Source organism: Astatotilapia calliptera, chromosome 16 (genome assembly GCF_900246225.1).
Source record: "Astatotilapia calliptera chromosome 16, fAstCal1.2, whole genome shotgun sequence".
NCBI lineage: Eukaryota > Metazoa > Chordata > Actinopteri > Cichliformes > Cichlidae > Astatotilapia > Astatotilapia calliptera.
Genome location: NC_039317.1, coordinates 20824023 through 20850596, shown reverse-complemented (window position 1 = coordinate 20850596; position 26574 = coordinate 20824023). Strand labels below are relative to the sequence as shown.

The 26574-nt window shown below is 41.6% G+C and overlaps 1 protein-coding gene across 6 annotated transcripts in view; it reads left to right on the top strand.

Moving 5' to 3' along the window:
• Positions 1-26574, top strand: part of LOC113008116 (plakophilin-4) — a 91008-nt gene that overhangs the window by 55524 nt on the left and 8910 nt on the right. For 3 of the 6 annotated variants that reach the window (XM_026145286.1, XM_026145284.1, XM_026145285.1), the window contains exons 5-13: positions 3204-3335; positions 3760-3953; positions 4328-4892; positions 6465-6491; positions 14493-14663; positions 16619-16829; positions 18144-18276; positions 19818-20031; positions 25893-26076. In XM_026145286.1, coding sequence (XP_026001071.1) covers positions 3204-3335; positions 3760-3953; positions 4328-4892; positions 6465-6491; positions 14493-14663; positions 16619-16829; positions 18144-18276; positions 19818-20031; positions 25893-26076 — 1831 coding nt within the window. The remainder of the gene's footprint in view (positions 1-3203; positions 3336-3759; positions 3954-4327; positions 4893-6464; positions 6492-14492; positions 14664-16618; positions 16830-18143; positions 18277-19817; positions 20032-25892; positions 26077-26574) is intronic. The other 3 variants (XM_026145287.1, XM_026145288.1, XM_026145289.1) reach the window with 3 other exon arrangements.

Sequence of the window (26574 nt, the reverse complement as noted above, 5' to 3'; positions counted from 1 at the left end):
TTCCCAGATTTTACATATTGCTGATTGATAGCAGTATGTTGCTGGGTGGAGTGATACCTCTTCTAATTATTTATTTATTCATTTGTACATACATCATTCCAGTGCTGTAATAAGCTTGTTCACACGAGACATGTGCTTGTGTGTTTATTTCTGGTGGATAAATTACCTATATTTACAGAAAGAGGTAAAACGTTCAGATAAAAATATTTAAAAGGAGAGCATTTTTATATTTTACCTGCTGCTGCTCCCTCGGTGTTGGCTCTACATGCATAATTCGTCACCTGTGATGTAACATTGTAAGCCAACAGACTTGAGCTTTGCTGGTCCTAGAAAACAGAATCACAGGAGTACCATATAACTGTCCCATTGACCCAAATAGAAAGTGGGCGTGAGGGTTTCTGGCACACAAATGAAACACTGTTGTGTGCAGCAAAATGTAGCCCATATCATAAATAAAGTATTTATTGGAGTGGTAAAACAGGTTTTGACTGAAATATGATATTCGATGACCTCTCCTCTCCCCTTAATGACGAGTTTTGACACCTCATTATAAATCAATAAAGAATTTGATGACCATTTGAGTAGTTTCTTCTTCCTTTTTTTTTTTTTTCCTTTCAATGGGCAGCTCATAGGTAGAGACCAACCTCGCTCTCTTCTGATGGAAAATCTGGGATTTTGTTCTATAACTAACCCTGCAATATGACAGAAACCACTCAGTTCAGAGAAGAGCTTCAAGGGTTATTCCTAGTAGGCTTTCAAGGGGAAAAGAGGCACTCTGAGCCAAATCCTAGAAGATTATTATTCTACATTCCCACTTGGCTACTTTTCGCTGCTCCCTTGCCACAAGGAGCCGCTACGGAAGGTATGTGGCCACGGTTACCCTTTGTAACACAACCCCAAAGGGGATTTGTGTCACCAGCTACAAACAAGCCAGTGTTGACCACTACAACGTTGTCCATGCAACACTTATGTTTTCATTTAAAACACCTTAGTCCTCACAAGTACGGACCCGCAGTAAATGGTAAATGGTGCTTTAAGAGTCCCTAAGAACCCCAAAGCACTTTACACATTCAGTCATCCATTCATTCACACACACACATTCACACACTGGTGATGGTAAGCTACATTGTAGCCACAGCCACCCTGGGGCGCACTGACAGAGGCGAGGCTGCCGGACACTGGCGCCACCGGGCCCTCTGACCACCACCAGTAGGCAACGGGTGAAGTGTCTTGCCCGATTACAAGGCGAACTCCCAACTCTTGAGCCACGATCGCCCCCGCAGTATACAAGAAAAGACACCCACAGAGGACACCAAGCATTTTCCATTATCTCAGCATTGACCAGTGGTACACACAAGGACACACAGCCTCAATAGTCTCAGTAGTCTCAATAATAAAACAAAAGCTAAGGAACCAGCTAAAACGAAATCATTATTGGGTGCTGAAATAAATACTGTTTCAATATTTGTAACATTGATTTTTATTTTTTTCCCACTGTTTGGCCCTTTCTTGCCTTTTGCATCCTTGGTAGATTGGTAATACGACTTCTTTCTTTTTTTCACTTTAATACCTGGGCTCTAATCCTGTATGTGCTCATATCGATTTTCAGCCTCTGTGTCAAAATCTACTTTTCTCATATGTGACGTCCCAGTGTCACTCTTTCTTTTCCTCTGAAAATCCAGTTTCTGCATCATTTTCCAGCACATTAATTAGCTGGAGACACAAACCAGAAAGATGCTCTTTAAATCCAGGGAAATAAATTGTTTGGGGAAAATAGGAAACACACGAGTTGATTGTTTGGGTTCTGCTTGGTGCTGCCCACTTTACAGACATTCTACATTCTTATCTAATGCATTGTTAATAGACAAGAAAATGTAAAAATTGGGGGCAGAGTGCTTAGACATCTACTAGTGGGATTAGCAAAGCAAGGGCAAGCGGTAGAGATAAATGTTGAGCTCTAAAATAAGTTTTGAAATTCACTGCTGGGGCCTAAATGTAAGAAGTGGCCGCTGCTCTCCTCTTTAGTCAGTAGTTGTGGGGAAAAAATAACTATCCGAAATGGATTCACTATGTGTGTAATCTTCTACACAGATCAAAAAGGCTTCTGTTTCGCTCTGCACTTGCGCTCTGTGTCTATTCCAGTTTCTCATCTATTTTGCCTTTTTGGCATATTATTTATCAGACAGAGTGAGCGCTTGGTACAAAATGTCCTAAACAACATGCTGTGTGTGTACCAGACTAAGAGTCACTGTCAGAATTCAGATTGTTGAGTTGTTTGATGTCTTTGGCTAATAAATGCCTTTTCATCTTTGTTGCAAACTTAAAAATACATACACAAAAATGTGAGCGAGTATCCACGTATTAAATTGCACTGACACAGTTGACACAGAGTTTGTTGTAGACTGGACTCTCTGAAGCCACATGGGGGATGCCTCTCTCACAACAGGCCACCCCCACTGTGCTTTCTGACAGTCTGACCCCAGATCTGCTTTGATCTGCTTTGACTCAATCCCTTCAGTAAATAGCCAAGCACCTTTAGTCCTCCAAAAGTGGGAGTGCAAGATGCCAGGTTGTCAAATGCACAAAGCCTACATGTCAACACATTTATTCAACAGGTCAGTTTTGACAACAAGGCGGCTCAGTCACAGGATTCAGCTTTCATTCACACGCTAGCGAACCGAGCAGGATCTGACAAATTCAGACCACCAATGTTTGTCTTCTTCCTTCCCTTCATTCACTGCCAATTGTTCTAGTGATTGCAGAGGAATCCATTGACTCTGGTCACGCTTAACTAGATTGTGACTGTGGAGAAACATTGTGCACAGAGACATTAGACAGCTAATTTCGGCTTCTGTTTTCCTCGCTCGTTGTTGCTGTGCGTGACGCGAGAGGGGATGCAGGGAAATGTTAGAGCTGTGAAACGATTTAGAGCATGGCTGTATACACAATTGCAGTGACATGCCGCCCAATTTTGACTTCCCAAATTAGTATGGTAGTAAAATTTAATGACTCCAACTGTATACAAGTGTGAAACTAATGTTGCTGAAATGACCGTCTTATTGTTTGCTTTCAGTTCCATAAAATATCGACTGCTTTAACGACTATTGTAAACTCTCAGTCCCAAAGACCGAAAACTGTGAGATTATTTCAGACCTGAAGCTCCACCTCTCTGCCTGACTTTCTGCTCTGCCGTGTCTTCTCAGATGCCTGTGCCTTGGGGGACACAAAGTCTCGGGTGACTGACAGCTCCCAGTCCCCGAGGTACCACATCAGGACGGAGTCAGAGCAGGTGTCTCTGTACTCCCCGGAGCAGTCCTCCCTTCATGAAAGTGAGGGTCTGTTGTTGCCTTCTCTCTACATTCTGCAGCCCTCTCTTCTGCTCGCTTTCTCTTGCCTCAGCGTTGTTCCACTACACTGATGCCAGTTTTGAAAACAATTTTCTTTAATTTTATACCTTATGATTACACTCTTTATTTTTATTTTTTGTCTTTCACCGTTATATTCTTCAGGATAAACTGTTATCAGTATAAGCATAAGGTATAAAAGGCTGGATATTTACCATGGCACACTGAGTAATAGCTTGACAAAACTGTTACCCACCCCCCCTGCTGTGCCATTTGTCATTAGTAAGGCTATCCTAAGTAAAGGTCACATCTGTTATGAAACCCTTTATGATGTGTCCCTGTGCCTCTAACCGCTCTCCATACTCTCCCCCAGCATTTCATTCTCGTCTGTCGTTTTTCTCTCATTATCTCTCAGGATCTGGAGGGAATTCGTGTAGCTCAGCTCAGATGAACTCGTACTCGGACAGTGGTTACCAGGATGCCAGCAGCAGCTACCTCAGCAGCCAGAACCTGGGCAAGGCTGAACTAAGGGTGCAGCATTCCTTCCCCGGTGCTGGCACTGGCACACTGATGAGGAATGCCAGGGCTGAGGGACAGGCTTCAGCCCAGGTACTGACGGTTGTTTAAGTCAAGATTTATCTCATCATGCGTCTTGTTCAAAGGGTCGTGAAGTTTAATTGCTCCAGAATTGCTGTTGAGTTTGTTAGTGATTTATGGCTTTAATGCACAGAGGGATCGAGCACCACAACCTAATCACACTTCTTACAGCTTCGTGTATAGAGAATGCTGAGAAACCAAATAGCGCCGTCACACAACAGAGGAGGGGAGCACAAGGAAAATAAATATGTCTCAGAGTAAAGTCATGCCCTGTAATGAATTGTTTTATGCAGCATGTCATTATTATTACAGTACATAATTTTATAGCTCCTCCTGAATGTAAACTAAACCACAGAGCCTTTTTATTTTTTTTCTCTTGCTTGCAGGTCACAACAGCAGTGCCTGGCCGAGCTATGCGAAGGGTCAGCTCAGTGCCTTCTCGCTCTCACTCGCCAGCCTACGCGAGCAGTATGTCCCCCTCCCGTGGTTCCCTGCGTACTTCAGTTGGCAGTGCCTACGGCTCCCCCATTGTTACAGAACCCAAACCCCTGTCCGCCATCTATTCTACAACATTGCCCTCTGCCCAGCGAACCAGTACTACGGGCGGCGGTAGCAGTGGCTCACCCTACAACACTCAGAAAAACTCCCCCGCTGCACTGCGTCGCATGGGCTCCACAAACTCTCGATCTAGCCGCACCACCTCACCCTACCAGGCCTCAGCAGGGTCACCCTCGGGCCGCATGGGCTCACCTCTGACGATGGTCGACAACGTCAACCCTCCGCTGACTAAACAGCCTACTCACACTTCGTCTCCAGTCAGGGCTAGTATGACTGCCGTGCCCCAGCACTACAGCTCCACTCTGCCCCGCTCCCTGCTCCACAACACCGACCCCTACGGACCCCAAAGTTACGACATTTACGAGAGAATGACGCGACCTGACAGCCTCGCAGGTGCTCCGCTGCACACACACATACGCACACACATACTTGCTCTGTACGGTGCATCAGTATTTTATATATCTTCTTTTGAAAGTCTCAGCATAAAATTACTGACGCTTTAATATCAAGTCTGCTAAAATAAGTTACAAGTGTTTTGTGTTTTGTTCCTCCTTTCTTGGCATGTTAAACGATACAGTTATGTTTGCTTTGTGCAGACAGGGATGCACTCTTGTATAATTATTTCTCAGGCATGTTTCTGACTCTTTTGTTTCATTTACTCAAGCTGAAAGCAAAGAGTGAATGCGAGGTCAGTGCTTGCCCTGGAGTGTCACCAAAACATAGTTCCTGCTCGAAGACAAATATTGGCAAATGTAGACTAAGAAACCAAGTCTAGGAATCGGTATTCATTAGCTTTTTTGCTAATTGAGTGCTCTCAAGCAAAAATACTTTAGTATTAAACAGCTTGTGCAGATCACACATCTGCTTTACTGATTACATTCTGATAGAAACCATATTATTATTATTTGATAGTCTGCCTTTAAACTATTGTGTCAGAGGAAGAACTAAGTTTAAATTATTTCCAGGCAGCTTCACTTGCCTTTTCTGGTTTCAAATAAATCAGTTGCTTCAGTTACCACACCTAAAAGAGGTGTAACCTTGCACAAGCGCAATTCACTTATGCTACAGTCACACAAAAGAAAACAGTGGTTGGCACGGTTATTACGACTGCATGCAACAACTTTGATCCGATTGCTTTTGAAATGGTTGCTTTGACGAAATTTCAGATTTGTAACTAGTGTGACTGAGGCGAGAGGGTTAACTACCGAACGTCACAGAAACCATGATTTTCAGCTGCCTTTAGTTTTGCTTTATGTGAGAATCAAGGCTACTGCTTGATATTACGCATGTGTGGCATTCATACAGGGGAAAAAACGTTTTGTTTTGTGGTTAAATAACTGACAGAGCATTTAATCATAAACACAAGGTGCCCCCGTAGTGGAAATAACAGAAAGTGAAGAAAATGATTCCACAAAACGTGATGGCATTCCTTCAAATCCATTGTTCTGATGAGTGCATTATCTAGGCTATATTGTGGGCAATCACTGAGGCAGGAAAGGGGGTGGCTTTGTGTGTGTGAGAGAAGTATGCCAGAGATCAGGAAGATAATTAATTGGAAAGCGTGCCTGTGCAAACTAGTTTGTCATTCTTAAGAGAATCCTGAGCAAATGAGGCAAAAACAAGAGCTGACTAGTGTTTGCTTGCTAAACACACGTATCTTGTCCCGGTGTTTTCCACACGGCAACAAGAATTGATGGACGGAGATCAGCCTGCAGCCTTTCATTTTCTGCTCCCGTTTTCTGTAGAATCTCCAGGACATTAGATCATAGTCTAGACAAATAATGACAACTACAGATAACCATGATTATTCAGTGGGAATTTCAAACTGATGAAACACTGCTCTGCTTTTGGTTTTGCCTCCACGTGATAAAATAACACGTTACTCAGAAAATCAGTGTAGTGTTACTTTGAGGTTAACTGACACTTATTTCCTCTTGACTTGATGCTGCTTTGGGATTTTCTCAGATGCCCTCGTTGATGGTGACGTACAAGGTGAATTTAGTTTTGTTTTGTTTTGGTGGTTGTGTTACTTCAGCTCATCATCTGTTCTGTTTACATAAAGGTGCTGTGTGTGTGTGTGCACGACTTGATCTTATTTATTTTATTTATGTCTAACGCTCATGTACGACCAGTTGCCATTTTTAACGTCTAATAAACACACGTGCATTGTAGCAAGATCACTGGGAACATGCTGCTAAATATCTTTACTTTAAATTTTGATGTAATGTATTAGCTATCCTTGTAAAATTTTAAGGGAAATACTCGCGCTTCAGGTAAATTCTGCAAACTCTGAAAGATTAGTATTGCTTTAAATTTCTGAAGGAACACGCAGTCCTTTAAGATGAAAAGGTTCAGCTGCGTAATAAAACGTATTTTTATTCATTTTGCTTGTAGCGCATCAACCAGATATTTATGATAAAAATTAACTGGCAAAATAATTTTTAATTGAGCGAAATTGCCTTTGCATCTGTTCGAGCTGAATCACATGGGATAATAACCAAAAAGGCAGAAGTTAATGATGGCAGCTGGGTGTTAACTGTGGAAGTGTAATGAAAGGTCAGTCTTGGCCTTGCTGCTAGCTGTTTCTCGTGACTGCATGCTGCTTCTTTCCTCAGTGGGATGGAACTGTCTTTAAATGTTTTAATTTTGGGTGAATTTGTTGTTTTTCCAGCCTTTTATTAAACATCACAGGCCTTTCCACATGCATTTGTATTTATTTATTACACTAGCCTGACTTAGTAGTAGTTCAGAGCTTATAATTGTTACTATGGAAGTGTTCTTAAAGTGAGATTGTTTTTTATTACCCAGACTCACTGCACACACAAACACAGATGTTGCTACTTTGACTGATGATGTCTCCAGCAGAGCCAAAGGGTTGTCAGCCTCCTGAGTAGTGTAACAGTAATAGTAGAACAACTTCACTCCTCAGTGTCCACAGCTGTCTGCGCGTGCGTGCGTGTGTGTGTGTGTGTGTGTGTGTGTGTGTGTGTGTGTGTGTGTCGTCAAGGGAGTATAAATCTGGCCAACGAACCGAGCTTTCTGTTCCTTCTGCTTTCCTTCATTTCTTTGTCACCTTCTTTGTCCTCCCCCTTACAGTCTTCCTTTTTGTCACAAACGCATCATCTGCACTTTGCAGTAATTTTTCACAAGTGTCCGATGAGCCATAGTAGAAGGAAATGGGACGATCACACAATCAGACTCAATTGCAAGCATTTGGCAAACACCATCCAGCAGCCTGAACTTGATGTTGTAGCTCTTGGTGGTTTTCTGTCAATATCTATCAGAAAGTGTTTTTCCTCCCCCTCCTCCTCACCTTTTTCTTGGTTCATAACACACTTTTTGGTTCTCTCTGCTGCCTTTTCATCACACTTCTGTCCACCTTTTTGTGCTTCATTTGTGCCCTTTCGCCTCCCTCTACTCTTCCGACTACTCATCCACCTGGCTCCCCTCCCTGCGCTGTCACTGGCATGATGTCAGAGCTTCCCTCTGCTGCTGAAAAATGGAAAATGAAGATAAATTGTCCCTAATAATGTGCTCATTACGCTCCATGTCCCTTTCAGAGAGGAAGGAAGAGAAAGGGGGGAAAATAGCACATCTCAATGTCTGCATTTTCATTTCGCCATCCAGGCTACCGGGGTAGTTTTAGCTGTGGTGCAATCGAATTTTTACCCCTTTAGGAACTTTCATGCGTAATGATTTTCTGATAATCATCCCAGTTTTCTTTGAGGAGTTCCGTTTGTTTAGAGAGGGTTCTTGAAATGTATTTTTCTTGAAGGATACATTCAGCTGCATCCATTTAAGTGTTTGTTTCTCCAGGGAAAGCACGCGCCAAGCAGCCACCACCCTTTATCCAGCCTCTGCCAAGTGTAATCTGTTAAAGCCACGGTGAGAGGACTGAGGGGGAGAATTAAATGACTATAACGCAGCAGGAATGTGGGCCATTCATCCTCAATAGACAGCAGTATGTTATTTCTCCCTGACAATTTGCAGATGCCTTTAGAAGTGACTGCAGCCCTTCTATCGGGGGACAGATTAGTCTCTGCTAAGGTTGTTTGAATGTTGCTACTTTCAGGAGTCAGGCTGCTGAGAGGCAGAGATATGCATGAAGGTTCCTGTGCCTGGGAGATTCTCTCCCACTCACTCGGTCACAGCTGTGCCAAAAGCTCTGTTTATGTGGCTAGGCTTTACATGGAATGAGAGGTCTCTGGTGGTCCTAGACAACCTCATTAACCCTCTTTTCATTCATCCTCTCGTTCGCATCCCCTCCTATACTCTCGGCTACTTTCTTTTCCCGCCTTTCCTTATGTCTTCCCACCACCTCTTCTCTCTCCATCTCCTACCCTCTCCAAACCTTTGAACAAGAGAAGCTGAACTGATTTCCTGCCAAGCTGCTGCTAGTGGTTATTGTGCGCACAGCTATGGCGTGAAAGGCTGCCTGCACTATTGAGTGCACACAGTGGCAGAATTTTTCTTCTTTACTCTGTTTTACTACTTCCTTCCAACCTTAGTTTATGTCTTTGTTTATATGGCTATGGAGTGGAGAGTCAGAGCTAGGGCGTTTCTTTAGGTTTTAGGGGGTTAACTTTTTTTATTTTTATAGGAAACACACATAAACAAAACAGACAAGCTTTTGTAAGTTATGATATATTTTAGTTTTGCCTTATTTCAACCCTCTTTACTTGACAACACTTTGAAGTTGTCAAAAAAAATACTTTCATTAGTGAGGGAAAATCAGTCAAAAACAATCAAATCTTCAATATATAAATGAAGTCCACAGCCTTGTTTAAACCTTTCCATAATTCAAGGACGTTTGCAGCACTCGCCATCATTTAATTTATTACTATGCAATGGCTAAAAAGCCAGTCTCTAAATTTAATTTAGAGTAAATGTTTTAAAATCTGTCATAACCTTGACAAAAAACTGGGTGCTTTGTCAACACTGTTTTACCCAAAATGGATTGCACTTGTTGTGATCTCTTCCATAAAATGCTCTTGCTGTCAGAGAGCACTTAGAAGCTAGGACACCATTTTTTCTCCAGCTTTCAGGTCAAGGTCAGACTGATATTTTGGCAGGAAATGCTCATTTACTTGCAATTTAGACTTTGATAGAATTTAATCTGTATTTGTGTGTTTATTTGATTCATTAGGGGAAAAGACCTGCCCACTGAGCCTGGTGATACGTTGACCTTAAAGCGGAGTTATTCTGCTCAATTCCAGCTCTGTATTTTAGTTTCTGGGTTCTGTATGATACACGGTAGGGCTGTGCGATATGACCAAAATCTCATATCCCGATATAAGAATTCTATCGTCCGATAACGATATAAATCACAAAAATGTAACATTTTCTGTAAATTCAGTGAATCTCAGGCAGCTCGACTTGCGTGAAGTGTTTCCAGCTGCGCGTCATGTAGCTGGAGTCCAGTGTTTTAACCGATGCATGAAACTATACATTTTTAGACATAAGTTGTAAAGGCCGCCGTTTTCTTTGTGAGTATTTATTACACGGCGTGCTGCGGGGAAAAGCCTGTTCTAACGTTTGAGTCTAAGGTCTATTTATTAGCACCCTGCGGCTCTTTTTTGCTTCTCATCCGTAAATAATCTGCTCTTTCACGTGATTCAGTTTATTTTGAAAAGTCAACAGGATCTTGAGCTTTATTGTGAAAGGTTTATGTGGAACATAAACAAGCGGACACGCGATTCTGTTAACGTTGTTGTTGCTAACCATAACACATAAAAACAGGCTCTTGTCCGTCTGTAGTGTGGTTATATAAAATATAAGAGAAAGAGAGAACTTTAAGAAATTAATATAACCACTACAGTGACCATCAAAACGATGAAAAAATATTGCCGTAAACAGTTTATTTTACGACACCACGAAACAAACGATAGCGTAAAATGAAACGATAGACATTTTTATATCGTCATCCGATATATCGTTATATCAAACAGCCCTAATACATGGTTTAAACGCAAATCTGTATCTATCTAATACTGGGCTTTAGTGCCGCCCACCCTCCCACCCCAGTTAATCCATTGTCTGAAACAAGTTTTTTTTTTTTTTTGTCCTTTCCTTCAAGCCAACTTTCTTCTTATTGGTTGACCCTTATAAACAGAAGGCAAACCACCTGCTGTGCTCACGGGTATAAAACTGTGTGGCTGAGATAACCGTATTAATTACATCCCATGTCTGTGATCTCAAAGATATTCAAGAGTTGGAGAAATTCTCTTAAGCTGAGCCTTTAGAGCAGGCTGAAGCCTAAGCTTTCGGTTCACAAGGATTATTTTCATATATCTTGTTATTTAAAACTTTGGACATTTTAAGCATAGACCACTCTAACTGCACATGTATGACTGAAAATACCGGTAAGGAAAATCCTTTTTTTAAATCTGTTTTTTTTTGTTTTGTTTTACAACTTCTGCTAATATCAGCTAGTAACTTGGACTGCAACCATTATTTCAATAAAACTACACCATTAAGCTAGTTAGTTGATTCTCTGCATGTTTATTCAGATTGAGGTTACCAGGGTCCCCCAACCAGCTGCCCAATGCCTCATCCTATGCTTGCCTCAGTGCATGTAAAGGCTCTGTGTTTCAGAGGTCAGCCTCAGTCTAGTCTACCATCTACATCTGAAATTTGTACTCGTCTTGCCTCCAGAGTCTCTCTGCTCACAAATGAGGCAAATATGTTTATTTATTAATGTCCTCAGTCTCAAATTGTGACAATACTCCCTCATTTAGCTGGTTCTGCATGGCAGAGCTCGTGTTTAGCAGCAGTCTGTGCCTGAGCTCATGCAGTTGGAGAGGACCCAAGTGACGTTTGGGGGCTTGTGAAATGTGCAATAAGCAGTAAGTTGCCAACTGTATACTGGCCCACTGGGGTTCACAGCTTAGTGAGCTTCAGTGATGTGAGGTTTAAAACAAACATTACTTAAATGGTGTTTGTTTAGGTTTGTTTGATGAGAATGGAGATTAAAGAGGAGCAAACGCCTTTATGTCCACGCTGTCCTCTACAGTTCATCGTACCAGTTTATTTTTAATTGGTCTGTAAAATAAAAATAAAGTTTGGACTCGTAACCTTTTTTTGCGATCTTCAAAATGCGACGGTAAAAGCACGACTATTATTCTGCTTCTTGTTATGTCACAGCAGAATAGCTCAGCTCTGAGTTTAACTTGATTAGGGGATGATTGGCTGAGACATGCTATAATTGTGGTCCATTTTCAGACATTAGCCCTTGGTTATTTTGATAGAAATTTTGCAGCCCATTACCCCCTCCTGTTTAAATTAACAGGGCCCCCTTTTTAATCAGATTTTTCATCCATTTTCTTTTCCTTCTTCAGTACAAATTCTACTCAAATTGAACTACCCTCTCCTATCGATTGTTTCAGTTAACCATTCTGTGTTTTGGGGAGCAGGGAAATGAATTTGCTTTTTCAAGTTTGAGTTGGTATACAGTGAGAACAGATGGTGCAGGTGTATATGCTGCCATGCACATTATATTGGAGCCAAAAGTTACTCTTCCAAAGTTTTGTCATAACATTATAACCACAGCAACTTTTGTTGACGTCTCATCGTCTCTTTAAAACATAACTAGGAACGCTTTAATCATATTCTTATGTTCCTTGAGAAAATGTCAACATGTCAAGTTTTAACTTGTTTGTGGTTACATATTAAGGTATTACAAAGGCCTTTTTTTAAAATGATTTTTCTTTTATATACTCTCATCCAGTCATGGCAAAAAGAAAGATGACAACACGTGTCGTGTTCTTTTTACACACTGGGACATAATAAAAATGAAATTCCTAAAACCAGCTTAATATAACCTCCAATGAACTACAAAACATGGCATATTACACATCGATTTAACAAATCAAGTGTTCTTATGTCTCTTATTACTTCCATAGGTAGGTACATAGTAGCCAGTAGAGGCAGTAGCAGTGCTGCTAATCATATGTTCTCGATTGAGCATCAGAAGTGTGAGTACCTCTGTAAAATTTCAGGTTTTGTCACTTTGTTGGCTGGAGCTCTCAGGTGTGTGTTAACACATAGCCAAGTAGGGAATACATTAGCAGTGATCTTAAAGGGGCAATTGATGCTGCCCATAACTCTCAGCAGGGTTTTAAGGTCACTTCCAAACAATTTGAAGTCTACATTGAAGAAGGTTAATCACGAGTGGAAAACATTCAAGACGGCGGCCAATCTTTCCAGGAGTGGGCGTCCCAGAAAATTCAACCCAAGGTCACATTTTGTAATGCTTAGAGAAACTGCAAAATAACCCAAGAAGTACATCTCAGACTTTTAACTACCTGAAACTGTGCACAATTAGTAAAGTACAATTTAAAAAAGAAAAACCTCTGCATAAAACAAGTATGGGTTGCTTTTCTCTTTAAAAAGAACACGGCAGCACAGCTTAGCTTTTCAAAGTTGCAGCTAAACAAACCACAAGACAAGATGGTTGGCCATAATGCATGGCACCACATTTAGCAAAAAAACCCAAACAAAACATTACCACAAACATCTTGCACCAACAGTGAAGCACGGGGGTGGATGCTGATGGTTTGGGTTTGTTTTGCAGCTGCAGGATCTGTGTGCTTTGCAGTCTTTGAGGAGTTCATGGTCAACTCAAAGTTTCAACGTGTTCTAGAAACAAATGTGAGGCCATTTGTCCAACAGATACCTCAGCCTGAGTGAGACACTGTGGCTGGACCGTAAGAGAGCTGGAAAGAAGAGTGGGCCAAAATTCATCCATAGCTGCTGACTAATGGGATGCTTTTAGTTTTCCACACATTGCTTCTGCATTTTGGCATCATTTATATTAATCATGGCACTGGCTAACTTGTCTAACTTGCTATTGTTTTTTAAGACCTGGTCAAGGACTGATTATGTCCTGATAGGTAAAACCTTACAAGTGACAGAGTGTGCAAGTGTGCGATTTCACCTGCCTACCATGTGACACAATGTCAGTTTGTCAGATTGTTGGCCATGACTGCACAACCTCGCTCACGTTTGTTTTTGTTGGAAGTTTAGGCATTCCGAGGTTGGTAGAGTGAGACATAATAGCCGTGCTTCCCTTTATATGGAAAGACCCAGAGCAGTGTGATGTTTCCTCATTCTGCTCTTGTTGTTTTACATCTGACCCGAGTCTGAGTCAGACAGAAATTGATGCTCGACTATGCCTGCATATCCTGTTAAAGTGACCTTTGTGAAAGGGATTTTTAATTAGACAATGGTTTCCTTTTCTCACCCCCGTCAGGAGAGCTTTTTGCTGATTATAGCATTTGTTTGTTTGTTATGTGAAACACTCTGTTGTTAATGGACTGATTGGTTTGCAGTGTCACTTCGGTATCTGCTCAGTTCACTTCAGTGACTCATTTTAGTCATTTCAACCAATATTTAGCATTTGCTTGTGCCTAGTTCCTGTTCACAAAAAGAAGCAGATGTGGGGTTTTTCCCCAACTCATGTTTTGTTTTGTGTTTTTGTTTCATTTTTCATACTTTACTGACAGTCATATTTCTGTGAATTGAATTATTTCTTCAGCATGTGCAGTGCTTTCTATTCATTTTGATCAAGTTTGAAAATTGATTTAACCTGATACATAAGATAGGATCCTGTGAACATCATGTCTGCTTTTGTTTTTGTCAAAACTGCATTATTGCTGTAAAGCGATGCAGTGTCCCTTTTGTAAATCAGTGAACCGCACACAACAATGACATTAAGTTTGACAACAAAAGAAGAGATGTTGTTTTCTGAGATTGATTATCTAAGTCTACCAAGTATCAGGTGACTTAAGTGACCTAAATACCGTAGTTTGGGGGGATCCAAGCACTCTTGCTGTTTCTTTTTGCAGCCACCATGTTTTCCACTGATGTTTTTAACACGCTGATACAGTTATCCTGTAAGAATCATGAAAACATGGCCTGAAAGTCGCTGTCTTGGTCTATAATATTTTGAAAAGACACAGACACTAAATTCTTCCCATTTATATTCATTTGCAGGAATACGGAGCTCTTACGCCAGTCAGCACAGCCAGCTGGCCCCGGACTTAAGGTCAACCATCTCCCCAGACCGCCACATCGCACCAATCTATGAGGATCGGACGTACAAGGGCCCGTTGTATCGCAGTCCCAGCCACACCCACCAGAGCACGCTCTACAGGAGCACATCAGGTTGGCCCCACATTATTATTAACTTTTGGACATTGTTACTAATAATAGTTAGTAACAGTCTCCCTATGATACTAAAATTATGCGTTTCCCTCTCACAAGTAAGAATTTTGCTGCCAGATTGTTGGAAGAACCTGAGTTTAGTGTCAACAAAAGTGCAAAGCATCACCTACGCTCACAACTGCTATGAAATACTTGCTGTGGAGCCATGGGGAACATGTGTGTCAAAGTCTTTGCCATTTAATCCAGGTGTCTTTGACTCTTTCCCATATCCCCCATGGAGGACTATCGCTGTCCATGTGGGGGTCGGACATTTTTCTGTCTGCCCTTTAGCGCACAGTATGTTATGTCTTTCTTTCTTGCTTTTCTCTCTTGAGTTCTACTTTTCGTTCTCTCTTCCGCTGCCTCCATTTCCATCCTCCCTCCACTGTCAGACAGAAATGGGTGAGACATGAGTTAATGGGCAGGTTCTGATTATGTCATCCTGCCACAAAGGAGTCCATTACCCATGTGTCACATTGAGAATGAGAAGAAGGATGAAGGGGACAGCTTGGTTAGCCACATCCACAGCCTGTGCTCTTCCAGCTGTCCTGATGTTGGTATTTTCCTCTCATCATCTCTCCTGCCTCGGATACGCATGTTTAATTCCCATGACGTGCACGCGCACTCCATTCAGGCTTCTCCTCGGCACACCGGAGATCTGCTTAGACCGATAAGTTCACTAATAAATGCTATTGGTGGTATGAAGAAGCCCCACAGACAAGCCACTGTAATGTGTTTATTCCAGCTATACTAAGAAAAGGCGAGTGGGATAGAGCTGGAGGGGGTGTTCACTATGGGGGCTTTGTGAGAGCTATCTCATTAGAAAAATCCAATTTGATCCCACAGTTTTCTTTGTTATGTTGTGAAATGAAATTTCAATGGGCCATTTCCCCCTATTGGCTTTCCATGCATTTTTGGGGGCTTTTTCTGGAAGCAGGCAGTGTACTTTTTTGTGCAAGCAGGAGCAATGGAAGTATCGATCTTTTTCTGAGAAGGTGAGAAATGGAATCCAAATAGTTCTTGTAAAATTGCAAAGCTGCAGTATGTTGTTTATAATTTCTCTTCCAATGTCTTTGGCTGTGTAAGGTTACATTTTGGGAGATAACCACGTTGCGCGGTAGAGCTGCTGCCCAACATAGAAGTGCAGTGATGCGCGAAATTGTGTTTTTGGAGTAACCCCACCAGTTGACGTCTTGGCTGCTGGTAGGAGGGAGTTTGAGCACGCTCGTGCCAAGTTCTGTTGGATGGAGGATAGAGATCTGACCGGCGCAGCAGTCACGCTGCCTCATATCACGTGGCTCCGGTGAGAAGGAGGGCTGAATCCAAGCAGCTTGTTTATGCCGTTCTGTTTGTGACCCATTGTGTTAAAAAACTAGGTCATAATACCATTCGGTGCAAATGAAAAGAGGAAAGATGACTGAAGGGAGGTGCTCTCAGGCTGACTTCTTTTCTCCTTCTTTTGGAGCGCGCCTTGGTTTACCAAATTCTGTCTGCTTTGTTTGGCAAACTTAGCCCGAGCATAGGATGTCTCAGAGGAGCAAGAAGGCGGTGAAGAAAGGATTTGTGGATCACCAAGCAAGTTGAGTCCTCCTGTCCTCTTTGAAAACCAGCAGGATCCTTCTGGCTAACACAAGCTTGTAAAAGCAACAAGAAGTAAAGAGGTCTTTGAAGGAAAAGAGTTCTGCTTTGTGCTACCATGGGAGCTGTGTTTTATCCTCATCATTAATCTGTTCCAGATTTGAGAATTTGCTGAGCTTGTCAGAACAGCAGCATGTCTGTATTTCCAGCTTTGTTTAAAGATGTATGCCTATGGCGGGGAAAGCTGGAAGTTTAGCTGACGACGTCTAGACGCTGCTAAGATGTTTTTGTGTTTTTGGTCTTGTGTTTAATCTGAATGATTTGGATTTATCCCTTAGGTGTGGGCAGTCTGCAAAGGTCGTCTAGCCAGCGAAGTGCCATGACCTACCAAAGAAACAATTATACTCTTAACACATCAGCCACCTATGCTGATCCCTATCGCTCAGCACAGTACCGGCCTTCCGATCCCAATTACACCCGCCAGGCTGTTGTCGTGGATGATGGTGCCGCCCGCTCTCCTTCCATAGACAGCATTCAGAAGGATCCGAGGTAAGCTCGGCACACATTTCACTCTATTTCTATGCTTCTGTTTCCCTAAACTTATTCTGTGGTTAGTAACCAGTGTAGTGTAACATAAACCAGTAATCCAGGGGGACTACTTTTGCTTACAAGGCAGTCCTGTTCTGCTGGGTCAACACCGGTGTCCTCTTACTATTCAAACAGTGAACCTCCTGGGTAGACACGCACACACAGCTCTGGCCGTTAAGCTGGCTCAACTATGCCTGGCCACTTAACAAAAGATTCTCACATGTGCTGAAGTGCTGTGTCTGCTCTTGTCGTGTAAGCGTAGAGAGTGGATTGACATTTGCAGTGACCCTGCTCATTGGGAAATTTGTTTACACTTGTTTATGCTGTTGTCTAAGTATTTAAAGTGAGTGCACCATGCTTATTTTATGTGACACCGGCCCATTCTGGAATGGCGTCAGAGTCAAAATTCCTCTAGAAAATTAATTTTAACATTGCTCCTGTCTAGGAAAGACTTGTTAGTTTAGCTCAAAGGCCACAAATTTAGTTCTAGCAGCCTGGGATTGTGGTGTGCATAATTCAGTCAGTGTGTCAAAGGTATTTCTCTTACAACTTAAGCCCCTTTCACTCTTTGCCTCTTTTCCATTAACCACTTTTCCCTAGATGTCTTAACAGGCAATTTCACTAGGTTGAATCTATTAACATTCATGTATCACTTTCAGCGAGGCAAAAATTTGACCTGTGTGCATTCACATTAACGGATGAGCATGCACAAGATTATAATGTACTCATGCACAATCTTCCTCATATGGGAAGTAGTGGCTCTGTCAGTGTTGGTGTATATTTCTAAATGAAGAGTCTGAATTAGGGATAATAATTAGCATGAGTGCAGTTAAATGTTGTTGTCCTCAGTAGTCAGAACCAGAAGTGCCGGTCGATTAAAGTACTTATTGGTATTTTGTTATTGTGCAACACTAATTCAGGCAACTTGGATCCAATATGGATATAAACTACAAATTGACTGGTTGGCAGAGGTCTACAATCACAAATCATTTTGTCTAATTTTAAGTTTGAAAAATCCATTATTAGTATCTTAAAAAAGAAGTTTAGATACAATGCATTCCTTTATTCTTTCTTTAATGTGCTACATGCACAAACCCAATAATCTAAGTGTGACCTAACTGGACCTGCAAATGTAACTTCTTGGCTCTATCAGCCTGTCCTCAGGTGCTGAAGAATTCATTTTCAGGAAAAAGGTGCCTGTGGTTTTTAAGGAGGCAACCTTCTTCCAGTCGCTGCCGTCATGCTGATACCTTTTCACCCCACGTGTACTTTTAGAGAGTTCGCGTGGCGTGACCCAGAGCTAACAGAGGTGATTCACATGCTGCAGCACCACTTCCCATCAGTGCAGGCCAATGCAGCTGCCTACCTGCAACACCTGTGCTTTGGTGATAATCGAGTCAAGAATGAGGTAAGTGTTCTACCACTAATCCCTTACACTCTTATTACAGTGAGTTATTTCAACTTCTTATGTTATTCAAATTTTTTTGTTAGTTTATTGGGCCAGATTTTGGAGATGTGCATATACTTTACCAAAAACTCTTAATATCTGGCAGATGAGAAGAGCAAAGCCAGCGACAGTCAAAGTGAAAACTGGCTTTTTAACTACAATTTTGTGGTATGACTATAGCAGTAACTTTGAGCTCTGAGTTAGCCTGTATAAATCATCCATCCATCCATCTGCTCTATGACAACTGAGATTGGTTGGAAACTATCCCAGTTGTCCTAAGGGGAGCGGCAGGGAACACCCTGGACAGGTTGCCAATCTGTTGCTGAGCTAACACGTGCAAACACGCAGCTATCCGTGCTTATAATAACACTTAAGATCAATTTGGAATCACCAGTTAATGAAACCCCACTAACTGCATGTCTTTGGACTGTGGGAGGAACCTGCAATACCTGAAGAGAACTCACACAGACGAAAGGATATACACAAATCAGCCATTTTATTACTGGTGCAATGACTACACCTAGTTATTCCATGAATATTGAATGTTGTCTCTATGTCTGAAAAACTGCGAAATACAACTGCTGTAGTTTTTGTACAATCATCTCCTTCAGCTGTGATCTATCTTATATGTCACACTTTACTACTTTACTAGAAGGTAAAACCTATCAGCGTGGGTTATCTCATACGAGCTTGTGGATTATAGAGAGGTATTTTTTTAATGCGTGTTCCAAGAGGTTCACAATTACTTTTCTGAGCTAGTGTCCGCTTAACAAGCAGAACTGATGACTGGAGCTGTGAAAATGGAATTTAGGTCTGGAAGTGTGAGGCGGTCAGACAGTCAGGTGGTCACTTTGACACAGACAAAAGAAATTATTTGTAACTAGGAGATGTATTATTTGGTCAGTTCAACTCGTCGAGCTGAAAAAGTTTAGAGCTACCAAAGAGTCACAAGAATGTGCACATAGTCACAATCACACTGCTCATGCACATCAGAAGCAAGTATATTTAAAGAAAAAACATCCACAGCTTACAGCAACAGTTAGAAAAATAAATAAATCCAAAGAGGCATCTGCTCTGGATTTGTCCTTTCAGACATTAGCATAATGGTGATTTTGACATATAAAGACTAAGATAAGTTATGAAGACGGTATTTTTTAGATACTGTTTTTCTTGGATGCCGTATGACAGAAGAACTTGATTCATATTACAAAGCGAAAAGCAGGGAGCTTTTTTTCAGAGTACACATTGTTCTGTTCTCCAGAAGGAAATGTAAATCCAGTTTTCTTTTAGTCTACCATCTCCTGTGGTTAAGGCTTTTTCCATGGTCATATATTAGCATTTCTTTTCAAAATAATTTGTTTGGTATGAATAAATTCCCTGTGCGTAGATTCTCTTGTCACATGAATAAATGCATGATTTTTGTCCCCGTGTTTTACAGGGAAAGTTTTAAAAAATGTTGTTAGTGGTCAGAATCATTTCACATCTGAAAATCCTGACTCCAGGTGTGTCGACTGGGAGGAATCAAACACCTGGTGGACCTGCTAGACCACAAAGTCCTTGAAGTCCAGAGGAACTCCTGTGGCGCTCTGAGGAACCTCGTGTATGGCAAAACTATGGATGACAACAAGATCGCTGTTAGGAACGCCGGGGGTATCCCAGCACTGCTCCGTCTCCTTAGAAAGACTGTGGATGCGGAAGTGAGGGAGCTTGTGACAGGTTAGTGTGGAGAATGCAGAAACTCTAAGGGGAATTATATGCTTTAAAAAATCTGTCAGGGCATTCATCCACACACTTCTCTGTTAAACTTGAAAAGAATCCAAATTACACTTCATTCACACGCACAAATAGATTCCTCAAAGTTAGTCAGATCTTCACATCTGGGCCATTTCTGATCGGTGAATAATTTCGATTACTTGCTTTTTATTTTTAGCTCGCAGGCTAACTGATTCACTGACAAGTCATTTCAGCACTGGTATTATCCAGCATCAGACACAGCAACTTTACAGAATTTGATAAATGACTTGCTGGGCATTACAGGAGAGATCATTACAGTACAGTTGCAGTGGGGCTGTAACTTATGAATCCTGACATGGTCTCTGAAGAAGCTCGAGGTTGTTTAGTGCTGCGTGTCATGGTTAACTGTGGATTACTGCGCTTAAAGATGCTTTGAATAAGCTATTAAGCAGACGGCTTACCATAGTCTGTTCTGAAATTATGATTGTAGTAATAACTCAGGTGTAGAGGCTTTTCCTTAAGTTGCTGCTACTGCTGTCACTGCTGCTTATGACATATGCAACAAAATAAAACCACATTTCTGTGGGATTCATGCTTTTTCTTTTATTACTTAGGCTGCCGTTTTAGCTCCTTCTCTGTCAGAAAACAAGCGTTCCTGCCAGTGGGCTTGATAATCCTCTCTCTCTCCCTCTCTGCGTTGGCCTGTGTGCGACTCAGCTGCATTTGTGTGTTGTTTGAGGTCTGCAAATAGGGTATAAATCCGTGTTGTTTAGGATCAGGGTGGAGCACTACAAAAATAAGCAAGCCAAGACATTTGGCTCCCAGGTGGCAGAGTCAGCTGTTTGTGCTGGACTCCAAACCCCCGGTCTAACATGCGCTCAGGTTACAATCCAGCAGTCCCCCGAGGGTGAACAATACGAGCCTGAATATGAACCCTTTTGTATTGTCTGCGAGAAGATAATCTTCAGCTTCCTTTTCTAGTAGAGCGTTTGTTGACTCTGCTTAAAAAGGAGAAAATAATCATTCTCACATTGGAATCTACAGTCTCTAAATTGTCTTTCTTCACACTTGCATTTCAGATGATGCGCAGGCATTTCCAATTTGTCTCCTTTAGTGCGATCTCTGTTTAGGTTCTTTTCCTTTCCTTTCTTCCACAGAAAGCCTGATGTGGGTAATTGGTAGTGCAGACCCTAGGAACAAGAGTAATTTGAAAAGGTCAGCAGGGTTGCATCACCCTGGTTAATGGTGCGTTCCATCTGAAGTCTGAATATTCAATTGGAACAAATCAGACTTCCAACTCAGAAAGTCAGAGAAGCCCCATCAATTCTGATTTAACTATCCAAGATGGCAACAGTGCAGGTAATCTTCAGTAAAATTGTAAAACTTACAATCTGAAATATTACTATTGTGTATTTGTGACTCACTAAATGAGCCATACGCAAATGTGCTGCAGCTGTGTGTTTTTAAAGTGCAAAAAACCCAACCACTGTGCTGTGTTGCTAGTAATGCACGAATGGCTCCACTTTGCTGAGGAGCAAAACAAATGCTGTTTTTCCTCAGTTTTCCAACTTTACTACTGCAGCGTCACTCCCAGCTCCAACATTCGACTTCAGAGTGAAATGGAAAGCAGCACAATTATAGCTGATGAGAAACGCCCACATAAAGAGCTTTCAGGTGGATGACAAAGACAGCCCACACCATAGCTTAAAGTGGAGAAGACAGACATTATTCACTCACCCACAGCTCCTTATGAGGCAGCTTTTGTGGGATATTTAGAATTTGAATTAGAACACCTTCTTTAGTGTCGTTGCCAGTGGAGTTCGATTATTTGAGCTTCTATTGTCATCTGTGCTTCATTAGAGCTAGCTATAAGAACAGGCCACTCTTGCTTCAGGTCATGGGTCATGCTGGGGGAGACTCACAACCTGATCTCATCCCTTTACCTGCCTCCTCTTCCAACAGCTGTTGTGGTTATTGCTCTGTTCTTAATCACTTCTTCAGATCCAAAGGACAAACACACTGCTCTGTTATTAGCACCAGTAGATGAAACACCTGAAACTGCCATTCATGCACATACACACAGTCGTGCATCATGACTCCAGTGGACTTTACATTAACTTGCTTCACTTTTACTGACTTTCTTTAACCTTAACCTTAAACAATATCTGCTACTAAGCATAACCTGAATCTAAACTTATCTAAACATGTCACTGTGTTGAAATGTAATGATTTATTGTATAAGGACTTCTTCCCCAAAAGGAATAAACGTCCCCATTATATGACAGATTTAGGCCCTTAAAACATGAGTAATACCTGGACAACAAATACACACACACACACACACACACACACACACACACACACACACACACACACACACACACACACGCTCTGTTATTGCCCTGTTCTGACGTTTTATCTTGGTTTTACTTCCAAAACTTTGCTCCACACTGATTGCAATCAACATGCCAAACACTGTTTTTGCATATTCTGGACTTTGAAATATTAAATGACTGTTTAAACAAGAGCTTTTTTTTTTTTAATTTAAAAAATAAATGTTTGTAAAAGATTACCTACTTCTAATGTACATACAGAGAAGCTGAATGGCATTAACCCACAAAGCTAGTTTTAGTTGCCAAGTCTTGGTGTGATTTGCTATGTTTGTGTTCTTGGAGAACAAAGAATGAGAAGATTAATAACCTTTTTTCAAGTGATAAATGATAAAGGTAATTTCATCTGAAAATATATCCATGACTTTCACTGCGTGCGGGGCGCAAAAATGAAAAATGCTCACTAACCTCAAAAGTACAAGCCGAGCTGATTTAGTCGATGCAGCATTAGAGATCAGACAGTACTGAAGCTTTTTTTTTTTTAACTCCAAAAATTAAAAGGTTAATAAACTGAGCCGGTTTTTTTTGGATGATCAGCAGCTTTATACTAACTGAACTGAAAGACGACCCAGTTATTGCTTCGCCAGGCAAAGTCGATGACGTGTCGACCTGTAGTTGAAGACACAGAAATGGTCTCCGGGGAGAAGTGACACATTTGGGGAATCAATCAAGATCACTTTCATTCCGCCTGTCGAAAGTGTTTAGCCTCACTTGGAGTGAAAAATGAGTGATTAATGAAAGTCAGCTTTGTTGGGCAGCTAACAAAATATACAGAAGCATTTAAATCACACCAGAGAGTTTTTGGACTGAGTCACAGACATCCTGGTGGGTATTGAAGTCATTTTAATAATTATAACATGAGTTCAGCTGACTAAATTTTCCAAAGTCATCATCCACACATATTTAGCAAATGCAGCATGACGTAGGCTTGCAGGACTGCATTATGACAGAATGTAATCAAGTGCATTGGATTAAGTACTGCTAAAATGTCAGAAAGCTCTTTAATTTCCAAGATCACTGCTTGTAATATTTTCAGATTTTATTTAGGAGTCTCTCTGTCTCTCTCCTTGTGTCTCGTTTAGCCTTTCAGTGTCATGTGTCCAATAAATATGACAATGCTGACTGTTGCGACACACATTTTCTGCAGGATACAGGTGTCTCAGTAGTCAGGATGAGTCTGTTCTTTGTGTATTTCTGTGATAAAAATGGCAGAACTGAAGTTGGTAAAAACACCAAATTTGCACAAGTGGGTGACTTAGATTAACTACATGTAAAATTTGGCAAGTGGCTGCTGATGAGGGGAAGTGGTGCCAGACTTACTCTGAACTCTGCAGGCAACTGTCAGCCATATACACCCAATAATCATTGCAGTTCTGAGTCACTGTGCCAGTGCAATCCCTTGTGGCCATTTAGTTCTTTATCGGTGATCTTTAGACGTTTACTCTGTTTGTGTTAAAAACCCAGAATGCGTTACAGCTGAGCTACTTCAGGGCAAAAGATATGTCCATTTAACTTCCTTAGCTGTTCTAACCACCTTCAGATTATTTATTTATTATTTTGGTGTTTTTTTTCTCCATGCGTCTCCCTGTGTCCTCCTGCGCTCTCACAATTCACAACAATGTTTACCTTGGGTCAGCGTTTCAAAGGCAGGCCAAGGCACTGGAGAACAAGCCACTGAGTAGGGAACAAGGTTGACGTCGGTGCCTACAAGCATACATCTGTTCCGTCTGACTGTCAGGTGTAACTTATGGGTATTGCTGCTGGTGTTGCACCACTGACAGGATTGTCAGTCACACCTCAGTGAATTCTCCTGTTGATTTCTCCCGACATGCTGCCTCCACAGGATCAGTCTAAAATCCAGCTGAGAACATTCTTCCTACAAATTGACATTCAGTGGCTGTTTAGGAACTTGCCAGAGGCAGAAAGAGTGAATTGTGGAGTCAGAAGAAGAAGCAGGGAGGTTGGTCAGTGGACATGAGTGTCTTATCACTGCATTATTGGTCCTATTACAAGGCAGTCTGTGCGTGTCCCGTGAGAAAGGTAAACACAGAACTGAATGTGCTGGTGGAAGGAGCAAAGGTCAGTTAGTGCAGAATTAAACTGAGTCCCACTGAGTCAAGTTGAGCAGAGTCTACTAGTCCGCCTGACACAAAGCACAAAATGCACAAAATGACTCTTACACACACACAGACACACACTGCTGCCAGGCTCCAGTAAGAAGCACGTGCTGCATGTTAACTTTATAAGTTGCGTATCACATGATTTTCAGTGCCTCCCTGTTATTTTAGCATAATAAAAGGAAAGTAATGAAAGTTCACTAAAGGACTTTAATGGGTTTGAAAGCACTTTGATTTAGTGTTAATAAGGATAATGGTAAGAGAAATTGTTGATTAAATGACTGGCAGTGGCAGAGACCTTGCCGTCTTGGCAGGCATATATCTGTCTGTAAAGCTTCTTGCCAGCAGTCTGCCTCAATCGGGCTCTTGGGCCATATTACAGAGTATTATCGTCTCCATTGCTTCAATCAGAGCAGGACGGAGAGGCAGCTTACTGAAAGAAGATAAACAGTGAGGTTGAGAGAAAAGTAGCCAGGAAGACCTGTCATTATTTGTTTTACCTCTCCCAGTAGTGTGTCCATGTATATTACGGAGTTCCATGTAATAGCTTCATTGGTCTGTTGATCATGTGATGTGTTCTGAATGCACAGACTGAGGTGAGCAAGTGGTAGAGCAACAACAGCAAATGGATTCATTAACATGAAGCATTAAGCACTCACACATGAACCACTAACACACATGCACACTGTACTTGAAGCATTGTTTTGGCTGCATTTTGAACATTACACATGTATTCAGCCCTGAGTGTTTACTGTAGAATTCAGCTTGTGTAACATTTGTCTCCTGCAGGGCTACCAATGCCCTACAGCAGTCGGGCTGTGTCTTAGTGTAAGCCTAGCAGCAAGAGTCACCTAATTAGAAGAACATGTTACATGCCGGCTAATCCATGACAGATGCAGTATCAGAAGCTGCCACGACTGTGCGTGATTATCAGTGGTTACCAAAAGTATGTTTGAATTGAGTGAAATGATGGCATAATTTCTAAAGACTTCTACATTATTTATATTTCAATTGAAATGACTGAGCTGATGCCATATGGATCCCCACCCCATCCTTCTTACTATATTTTTCATTTCAAACAAATAATCTTTGCCGCAAGGATAGTCTGCAGAGATGAAAGTTGACTTGAATATCTGATGCCTTGATGTTCGAGCCGTGATATAGTCATATCTTTACTCAGGTTCTCGGTTTGCATGTTGTCGGACACGTCCGCACACACTGAACTAAAAGCCCCCCTCTAGGTTAACCTAAGTGCACATGACAGCTCAGCTGACTTAACAGAAGGTTTGCACGCCTGCTTCTCAATGCTTGTGTTTGCATGTGGCTATGTCCTCAGGGGTGCTGTGGAACCTGTCGTCGTGTGACGCCGTCAAGATGACAATCATCCGGGACGCCTTAACAACTCTGACTAACACTGTGATCATCCCTCACTCTGGATGGAGCAGCTCCACCTTCGATGACGAGCACAAGCTGAAGTTTCACTCCTCTCTGGTGCTGAGGAACACCACAGGCTGCCTGAGGTAAACCACCTGATGATCACACTTGGCACTAGCTCCCCACTGTGGACATCTGATGCTATTGCATGTAATGACTGATGAGCTCATAGCGTGCGTTTGAAGAAAATATGATAATAAAGTGACCCGCCTCAAATCTAAAAATAAAAAATTTGTAGATATGCTCGTAAATCACTTTTTATTTAGCGAACATTATCAGGATGATGTGCATTTTTTCATAAATATGGGTTTAATGATTAAACACGATTTAGTGAAATGGGTACATTTTTCTGTCTTGTTGACGTTTTAAAGCCGTCACCATTTCTTTGAATATCACAGTCAAAACTATTGGAAAACTCACAACCTCTCTCCTGGGGCTTCTTCCTTTGAGAACAGTGCAGTGTGTAGAGCACAGCTTCTAATTGGTGCCAGCTAGTTGAGGTGATTGTTTGTGTAACACTGCACTCAAACATGCATAGGTGTGGTCGTTGGGTCTATACTTACTCAGCAAAGTACTGTAATTTC